This window comes from Physella acuta, unplaced genomic scaffold (assembly GCF_028476545.2).
Source record: "Physella acuta isolate Inbredline_101_S28 unplaced genomic scaffold, ASM2847654v3 ptg000036l, whole genome shotgun sequence".
NCBI lineage: Eukaryota > Metazoa > Mollusca > Gastropoda > Physidae > Physella > Physella acuta.
Window position 1 is genome coordinate 806,177 of NW_026731556.1, and position 9,821 is coordinate 815,997.

The following is a 9,821-nucleotide window of genomic DNA, read 5'->3' on the forward strand; positions in this document are numbered from 1 at the left end:
CAGAATAAAACGCAAACAGAAAAAAGCGCAACCAGAAAAAGCGCACTAAGAAAAAAAACGCACACAGAAAAAACGCAAACAGAAAAATGCGCACACAGAGAAAAGCGCTAAGATAATTTTTTCGCAAAAAAACCTATATTGACTAAATTACACATTTATACATGATTGTTAGGGCTGCTGCGAGAGGGTCGTGTTTGACCTGACGCGATCTACTACCATTTAAAGAATACCACTACCACGAGCATTCACATCACAACGATACAGGCGATAATCGCTTGACACAATGCCTATTATTTTCTTGTTCAATATTTATTCAACTTCCTACCTACCTGTGGCGATATGTGAAGGGGGAGAGTTATGGAGGTAAAAATCTTCAAAACAAAAACGTAACGTTTTTTATTATTGGTGACTCCGTATTAAAAAAAATCACTACCGGGAATTTATGCTAGTTTACTGATCTTATAATAGGCATACATGCATATGCTTGCACAAAGGGTCTACTAATACAGCGTATATATAGGCATATAAGTATTATATATATATTATATATATATATATATATATATATATATATATATATATATATATATATATATATATATATATATATAATTATTATTTATATTATATTATATAGCTCAAGGAAAAGTAAAGGGACACTACTCTTATTTACATTGAAGTAAAAACACTGTGACCAAATTGGCATAATTTAAAATGTTTAATAAATATTTGCAGAAGAAAACACAATTTTTTTTAAAAATCACATAGTTGAAAGAAAAAAGAAACCAAATACTTGAATTAGATTTTCCAACTATCATTAAATAACCATATGGAAATAAATAGGTCTGAATACTGTTGGCTTTTACATTGTTTTGTTTTAAACTATGATTGAAGCAGATAACTTTTATAACAATCATTAGGCCCTATATAGTTATCCAATATAGGTTAATTCTTAGCTCTTGATTATATAAAGCATAACTAGTAATAATAATAATAATAATAATAATAATAATAATAATAATAATAATAATAATAATAATAATAATAGGTAATAATAATAATAATATGTTCAATATGGTTTAATCAAATTAAGTATTAATTTAATTTTACCTTTCTGGCATCTCTCTGATCTGGCAATTCCTTCAACCTTTTTGTAAACATTCATCCCATGTAAAATACAACACGAAGAATCAAGGTTAGCACCGATTTGCATCTTTGAAACTATTTTGAAGCGTATGGCTGATCAAATTCAGTCTGTCATCTCATCAGTGGGAAAGTGGGTACCTTCTTTTTTCCCCCGGAAAGAAATTGAGAAAGTTATAGTACGAGAGGTGCAAATGATCGGCATCCCTCCAACAGCACGGATATTTTTCCGTGTTGCCGGTATTTCTGGTGCCATAGCCGTAGCTCTTGGTGCTTATGGCTCTCACGGTAAGTTGCGCATTAACAATTAATTACACCTTGTAAGCCATCTAACCAAAATTAAATAATAATAATAGGCCCTATAGACTATAGGGTAAAACTCCATTTTAGCGTATTTTATTTCTCCGCTGCTTGTTTACCTCCAGTTGGGCGTATTTTATTATAACAACCGAAACACACCAAAACATTAGGAAAAATGATTCATTTATTTGTATTGTATTTGTGTTTTAACAAATTAATAAAAATGAATAAAAAAACAAAGAGACTGACTTTGTTTTAGATTTTGATCATTTAGTTTTGTTAAAACTTGAGAAAAATCCAAATTTAGAATATTGAATGTGCAATGTTCGTGTGTCAGAATTTTCGTGGCAATGGGTGAAGTACGTAAACTTAACTCGCAATTGCAAGTCGGTTAAGTTTGTATTGTTACAAGTATCTCCCAGGCATGATACTATAAATAAACATTAATGAACTTACAATGACCACAAAACTGAGGCCAACACAATTTCAAATAGCAATTGCCCGAACTATGACGTATGCTGATAATTCAATGTCAATGTGAACTCACGGTGAACCCGCGACCGTGTAAGGATTTTTCTCCCACTGACGATTACACGAGATTCGATATTTAATTGGAACAGTTCTAATGCTTTTTATGTTGTTTTTTTTTACCTTTTCTAATTAAAAATCACATTCATTAAAAAAAATAAGTAGATCTAGTGTTTTCCTGACGTTTTTGTGTGTTTCGGTTGTGTTTATAATAAAATACGCTCAACTGGAGGTGAACGTGAAGCGGGGAATAAAATACGCTAAAATGGAGTTTTACCGACTATAGCTTATTTACGTAGCATGCTTACTTTGATTTTTAACTAGAGTGAAGTTCCACGCATGGTTAAAACAGGTACGGTCATCGCCAGTTTATCGCTTCGTATAATATTTGTTTGTATGTTTTATACAAAACTACCGATATCTGCTGTGCACATGTCCATTTCTAAATATATCCAGGTCAAATTCTTTTGTTTTCTTCTTCTGGAAGACGAGTTTTTTTAATTTTTAAGTTTCGAGGTATGACATAGTAGGCGATTCTAGTTCCCCCGATGAAAAGCACTATGTCCCAGATAAGACGAATAAAACCAACCAATCAAAGCTTTTATAACTAGGTTAACTATAAATAGTTTCTACAATATGTGCGGGAAACTGTACATACGATAGATAAGGACTATTTTTTTTGTAGCATGAATTCCCAAAGCCTCTATTGACTCTATTGAGAGGTGAATTTGGGTAGTTTCACCTCGCTGCGTAATCAACGGATCTAGAATCTATATAATTTATAATTTTTCTGTTGTTTTAAATTATTTCGATAATCTACTTCTTCTAAATCTAGTTTGTGTCTCTGCATACAAGCATATTTAAGCAGATGTTACGTTATGTCTTGTTAGTGATTGTTACGTCCCTTTGTTATGATTATTATAGTTGCGTCCCTTGAGCAGAGGCGTAGCGAGGGAGGGCGGGGGGGGGCATATGTCCCCGGGCGCCGACCTTAGTGGGGGTGCAAATGAAAAGTTCGAGGGGGGGGGGTGTAAATCGAAAATTTGCTCCCGAGGGGGGCGCCAAATTGAAAGTATGTCCCCGGGCGCCGGGAAATGTCGCTACGCCTCTGCCCTTGAGTCATCACTGTGTCATCCATAATGTGTAGCTAATAAATTTAATTAAAGTGTTTCTTATTTGGTTTTGCAATCTATTAATTAATAATACAATCAACAACACGTTTAAAAGTGTAAAATATTTATTTTAGTTATTAAAATTGGATTAAAACGTATAAAATATGATCGTTACGCAAGCCGGTTCAGGTGGCTGCAGGAAAAAAAAAGAGAGGGGGAAATATCGCAAATTGCACGTCACTAAAACTTGAATTTCTCAAATTCTATGCGTAGGAATATAAAATGATTGATACAGATTAGAGTAGAATGGCAGAGGAGTAATATAGTACTTTCGGTTTGTTTCTGTTTGAAACGGTTACAAAATAGAACCCGATGAAAGTCAGAAGTTCAGAATTTTCCGCTATGTGTGATCGGCTGTGGAACTTTACACTATGACTTATTTTAATTTTATTTACCTTTATTTAGGCCCTTAAGTTTAATTTCAATAATACCATTTCTTGAAATCTAATTATCAAAATTAATTAGTACCCTAGAAAATGATTTGTGAAGAAATGTGTTTGTTTTTAAATGGCTAAGATGCTATGACTGATTTGTGGGTTAGTTTTTTGAGGTGTGTTGTTATGCAATGATTGACCATTCAGCAGAAATGTGTCATCTGCTAGTTTTCTTTCTATTTAAATACATGGCAGGCTAAGTTGGCTGTTGTCTAGATTAAGTTATTTTTTTTGAAGATTTTTTTTTTACCTTGCATAGTTTTTTTAAACTAATGATATTAGTTTAGTTGGACATAACATATCATTTTCTATTAGTTGAAAAAAGTTTGAGTGCTTTTACAATAATAATATTAACTACAGTAGTACTGCTTTATATTCTCAGCAATAAGGCAAAAAAAATGTACAAATAGCAAGTTTGTATCCAACACTAATTTCCAATGTTAAAACTAGATCAGTATTGTTGAATAATACACAGAAATAATATTGTAAGTATATGTTTCTGAAATTACCATGAAATTTTGAGAGAAATGGAATCAAGGTTTCGGTGGCCATCATTAACATGACGACGGTAAAAAAGTACGTCAAGCAACGGCTAAAGAACAGTCTTCACGTGATAAATATAGTAAGGTTGCTGAGAAAAGTACAGTGCTGTTGAGTACCCACATCCTCAACACTGAGTACCCACAGCAGTGCCATTGAGCACCCACAGATTAAGCACTAAGTACCCTCAGCAGTGGCTGAGTGCCCGCAGCAATGTTATCAAGTATCCATAGCACCACACCGAGGACCCACAGCAGTGACTCCAAGAACCAACAGCAGTAACACTAAGTAACCACAGCTTCAACACTGAGTACCCACAGCAGTGACTCCAAGAACCAACAGCAGTAACACTAAGTAACCACAGCTTCAACACTGAGGACCCACAGCAGTGACTCCAAGAACCAACAGCAGTAACACTAAGTAACCACAGCTTCAACACTGAGGACCCACAGCAGTGACTCCAAGAACCAACAGCAGTAACACTAAGTAACCACAGCTTCAACACTGAGGACCCACAGCAGTGACTCCAAGAACCAACAGCAGTAACACTAAGTAACCACAGCTTCAACACTGAGGACCCACAGCAGTGACTCCAAGAACCAACAGCAGTAACACTAAGTAACCACAGCTTCAACACTGAGGACCCACAGCAGTGACTCCAAGAACCAACAGCCGTAACACTACGTAACCACAGCTTCAACTCTCAGTAAACATGGCTTCAGCACTCAGTACCCATTGCTTCAGCAATGAGTACCCACAGCATTGGTACTAAGTAGCTACAGCTCTGTCATAGGGTATCCATAGTAGTATCATTCGCGTACCACAGCAGTGGCATGTTGTTACCAAAATTAACCAGGTGAAGGATTAGTAAGAAATTTTTTTTTAAATTGTAAGTTACACCGAATTACAGTTAAAATTGAAACAGCCAAAACTTTGAAACCTTTTTTTTTTACGTCAGCGATATAAAAAGTATAATTAAGTATCTTGTCAAGATATTGAAAATCAATTTTAAATCATAAATAATAACACACTGGGGTACTTGTTATTTTACAGGATCACAGTTTTCATCTCTTAAGTGAACACAAATAATGAATAAGAACAAACTTGAAAAAAAAAATGTCTTGCAAATTATTTTATTGATGTTTCCACAGGCATGAATCATATTTAGTTCTTAAGTTGTACATCAAATCACCATTGTGACTCTAATTATTTGTTACATTTTTACTAACGTTAATCAAAATTTTAGTTTCAAATTTTTTTAAATGCATTTCATGTAATGCAATTACCAGGTTTCATGAATAACTAATTATTTGAATAGTCACCCAACCAATAAGCCTCAAATTTATATTACGGTGCACGTTTCTTCTTCATCTTCTTTGTTCTTGAATTTAGCTTTGGAAGGGATCCCCTCCAACACAATTAAGTATAGGTGTCAACTGGTTATGCGCCTTTGAGGCCATTGACTCCGATTTTAGCCTGCTTTTCTTTTTGGATTTGCTTCTATAGCCTTTGTCCAACCAAGAACAAACTGCAAAGCAGCAGTTGTTTGATTTTGGAGTTGTCTCTCCTAGAAAAGTGGCTGTTCCCAGCTAATGGGCCTCCTCTGCTGTGCATGTTTGTTTGTTTTGGTTTTATGGTGCTCATTAGTCAGCATGTTTTCTTTTAAAGAAATGTTTACTTGTTTATGATGAAGCACATATTATAAAAAGGTCTTTTGAAATGTAAATATTTAAATAATTCAAGAGAATATAATTTCATTTAGAACAAATATATAGCCTGTATGATAAAGAAGAAAGATCATAATAATCATCTCATGCAGCTAAAAATATAGAATTTTATTATTTTTATTCAGTCAATATTTTCTTCTAGTGGGTAATATATTATTCTACAAAACAAATTCCTACTTTCTTTGAATATCATAGTTTAGTTGTAATAATTTTCAATTGTAAAAATGACTATCTTTTTTTTTCTTTAGTTTTTCGTCAAAAGGAAGTTGATCAACGCTTGAAAGAAGTAAGTTCACTTTTTAAAAATTTGCTTGATAAATCTTTAAGTAGTTTTATTGATTGAAATAAAAGGAAATCTGTAAATAAATGTTGTTTTGTCATTTTAGCAGCCTACTAATCAAACAGATATATCACACTATAGAAGGGAGGTATTAAATATTTTGACACATTTTTTAAAAATTTGGTTAAAAGAAAATAATTTTTTAAATGTTGTTGTTCAGTGAACTTTATTTTAATTATTGTTTCCATTTTTTATAATTAAAAAAACCAATGTTTCTGGCTTTATAAAAATTTCAATTTAATCTTATTTATGTGAATACAATAAATTGGATTTGATTTTAAGGGGAGTGCACTGTTAAAATGCTGGAAAATTTGGATTATTTACCTTTATTGGATTTAATATTTTATAATGTGGAAAAAAATAATTTTCAAATAATAAACATATTTATTTAACATTTCTAAAGAAACAAAAGAAGTAGGAAGATAATTTTCTAATTAAAACTTTCTATTGCATTTTGTGTTAAAATATTTATCGTTTAAATTTCATAATCTGTAATTTTTGCTATTTTTTATTTTGTTGTTAACATTCTGAATTTAAACATTATATTTTATAATTATACAGCTAATGTTTTAAATTATGTATGGGTGAAATCACTTTAAATTAGCACATTGTTTGCATTGTACTGTAATCAAACTTTTGTCAATTATGTTATATGACAACTGAAACAAAGCATATTATTCAATATAATCCCCAATAATATTATTTACATTAAACCATACATTACAAAGAAAATTGATGGTATCATTTATTATTGATATACACTCTTTTTTTTCAGACTTTTGAAATCGCCAACAAGTACCACTTTATCCATACCCTTGCTCTGTTAGCAATACCATTAACCAGAAAGCCGTTACTGGTAAGTTCAAACCTCATTTTCCTGCTGTTACTCTATATCATTCATAGTTTTTGTACACATCAGTCAAAAGTCTTATTAGTTTTAAGCTGAGGTAATTTAAAGCAAACACTAATGATAGGATTAGTTTTTTGGATTTTTAAAAAAAATTATTAATAGTTATAGTTTAGTTTTTATGTAAAGCAACATGCCCTAAATGAATGTTAAATTTTTGAAATCTAAAGAAACAGAATTTAACTTAATGCTTCTTTATTTAAAAGATAAGGCCAGGCTCTGTTTTCTGTTTGTATAATTATATGTATTAAAATTATAATTATAAGTAAAAAGTTTCTGATGATAGACAAATACTACTTCTGCGCCCAGATTGTGCTATTTAAGATTAGCTTTTATAAATGTGTCAACATTCTAATCAAGGGACTGAGTGGCTTAGCAGTAGAGAGTTAGACTGCTAACCTGTAGGTCTGGAGTTCAAATCCAGGTTCAAGTGAGTAGGACGTTATTGAGTCCGCCCAGCTCAAGTTAGTAAAAGTAAAGGCGGCTGGGCATAGTGCTGACCACTCTATCCCTTCAAATGCGGAAGTCACAGAAACAGGTGAACTCTACTTCACTTACCCCATAGACCATCATGTTTGGAAGGAGAACTTGACTTTACAACATTCCAATCAACAGAGTGGATCTTTAATGACAGCCGGTCTTGTTCTCTTCTGTGGAAGCTGCTACTACCACGCCATCACAAACAACATGAGCATTAGAAAAGTGACACCTTATGGCGGTTTCCTGCTTATCTTTGCCTGGGCCTCCATGGCCCTCTGAGATTTGCTGAAGAAGGAATGTCTTTAAGCAATGTTGTGATTGGTTTGTGCAGTTATAGTTTTAATATTTTTTTGCAGTTTAGTTGCAGTATTTTTATAGATTACATTTAGAGAGAAACAGTTGTTTTAAATTTTTTGCGACAATGACAAAAAGTTTACTGTATTTAATCGTAAACAACAGAAATAATCATTGACGATTTAACTTTTTAAATCTTTTATTTAATTCCTATTGTTTTTAAATGCAGTATAGTTTTTCATTTAGTTATAGTACTTTTTAAAAATAATAAACTGGTCAAATCATTAGGGTGATGTACCAGTGTTATAGATATAATGTTTTGTAAAAAAAAGGTGAATTTTAAGTTTATTAAGAACAGTCATTTTCTTTCTCATTTGTGTACAAATATTTTTATTGGCTGGATGAATACGATGGAGTAAGTGGATTTTTTGTGTATGTTGACTTCTAAATTGTTTGTTAGCACTGTTGTGGATGTGAATGATGAAATGGTGATGTTGATGTGTCTCTGAAATTCAAATTTAGTATGACTGTTTCTGCGAGACCATTACTTCATGTCTTTGAGATAAAATTTTAGATTAAACCTTGGCAATAAAATTTGTTAAATTATGTTTTTTTTTGTTTGTTTGTTTTATCGGATTCATCTTATAATCATACCCATGGTAATCAATATTGATATTAATATTAAAATATATCCGAAATGAAGAATAGTTTTACAAGCCTCAAGTACAATGGCAGCTTAATTTATTGAAGTCTCTTAATCCTTTCTTGCAAAATCATTAAAAAAAATACTTTTAAAAATATTCCTTTACTTTTTTTAGGCCAGATTCATCCAAAATGAAGAGAAAGAAAAGGAACAAAAAAATGTGTCCACATTTTGACTTTAGTCATATAGTAATTACTAAAAATATTAATTCGCATTATCTTTTAAAGATGCTTTCCAAATGCTATTTTACTACAGATCCTGAAGGACATGTTTTGAAGACAATTTAAACAGAACACAATTTTATATTTATACTTTTTTTAATGGAAAAAAAAATATGAAGGGAAATAATTTATTTACGAATAAATGTAATGTTTGATTACCTCCCCTAGTCCAATAATTTGATTAGGGCAATTCAATATTGACATTCCTCATCAAGTCGGATTTGTATAAATGTAGAAAATATCAGCTTGAATTAATTTTTCTTGATTTTTATCTAATGTCATATTTTTATTGAATCATTTAGTACCTAATTTGCAACAAGTAAAAAAAAATAAAAAGCAAGCAAGAATTAATTCTATATGTGGCAAATTTATTTTGTTTCATAAATAAAAAGGTCTGAAACATCCAGCTGACATTGTGTATGACAGTGAATTACATCAATAGGCCTGTGTTTACATAATATGTCATGTAAATAAGCCTATTTATATATATACATACAAATATACATATGACAATAAAAATGTTAGGCCTAGTTTAAGTATGACAAGTGTATAGTTGGCCAATGTAAATATAACACTTCATACACCTGAACAGTTATGCAACAAGGTATATATATATATATATATATATATATATATATATATATATATAATTAAATTATATATAAACAGTATACACTGTTGCTCATTATGTATCACAAGTTTTATAGTCATGTTAATGTAACACAATGACAAATTCAGTTTTTAACAGCTTTGGTAAAAGAAGATTGCAACAATTTTAAAACCAGGTGAAATTAATATTTTAGGCATGAGTTTAACCTACTCCTTGTTTGACAATGCTTGATTCTAAATGTCATTTTAATTTTATTTACAACTTATAACTTGGTCATTTCAACTAGGTATTTTTTTTCTGACATCACTACTGATATGGTCTTTTTTTCACAATCCTTGGTGCAAACTAAACTAGGTCATTTTCTATTCTGGACAAATAACTGACATAGTCATTTTCTTATGGCTAAATTACTGACTTGGTCA

The 9,821-nt window shown here is 31.5% G+C and overlaps 1 protein-coding gene across 2 annotated transcripts; it reads left to right on the forward strand.

The window, feature by feature from the left end:
• The first annotated feature begins 1,141 nt into the window (after positions 1–1,141).
• Positions 1,142–8,471, forward strand: LOC131942516 (transmembrane protein 256 homolog). 2 transcript variants are annotated; one of them, XM_059302426.1, is made up of 5 exons: positions 1,142–1,431; positions 6,093–6,130; positions 6,231–6,272; positions 6,960–7,040; positions 7,707–8,471. In XM_059302426.1, exons 1-5 carry the CDS (start codon positions 1,236–1,238, stop codon positions 7,848–7,850), a joined length of 501 nt encoding a protein of 166 aa, XP_059158409.1. In that variant the 5' UTR covers positions 1,142–1,235; the 3' UTR covers positions 7,851–8,471. The 2 variants fall into 2 exon arrangements, with proteins under 2 accessions (XP_059158409.1, XP_059158415.1); XM_059302432.1 differs by lacking the exon at positions 6,231–6,272.
• Positions 8,472–9,821: the final 1,350 nt, after the last annotated feature.

What these genes read in the sequence shown, in the direction of transcription:
- LOC131942516 (XM_059302426.1), top strand. Translation starts at nt 1,236, where the DNA reads ATGGCTGATCAAATTCAGTCTGTCATCTCATCAGTGGGAAAGTGGGTA. An exon ending in TTGATCAACGCTTGAAAGAA is followed by an intron (nt 6,131 to 6,230) that starts GTAAGTTCACTT and finishes TTGTCATTTTAG; the next exon opens with CAGCCTACTAATCAAACAGA. An exon ending in TATCACACTATAGAAGGGAG is followed by an intron (nt 6,273 to 6,959) that starts GTATTAAATATT and finishes CTTTTTTTTCAG; the next exon opens with ACTTTTGAAATCGCCAACAA.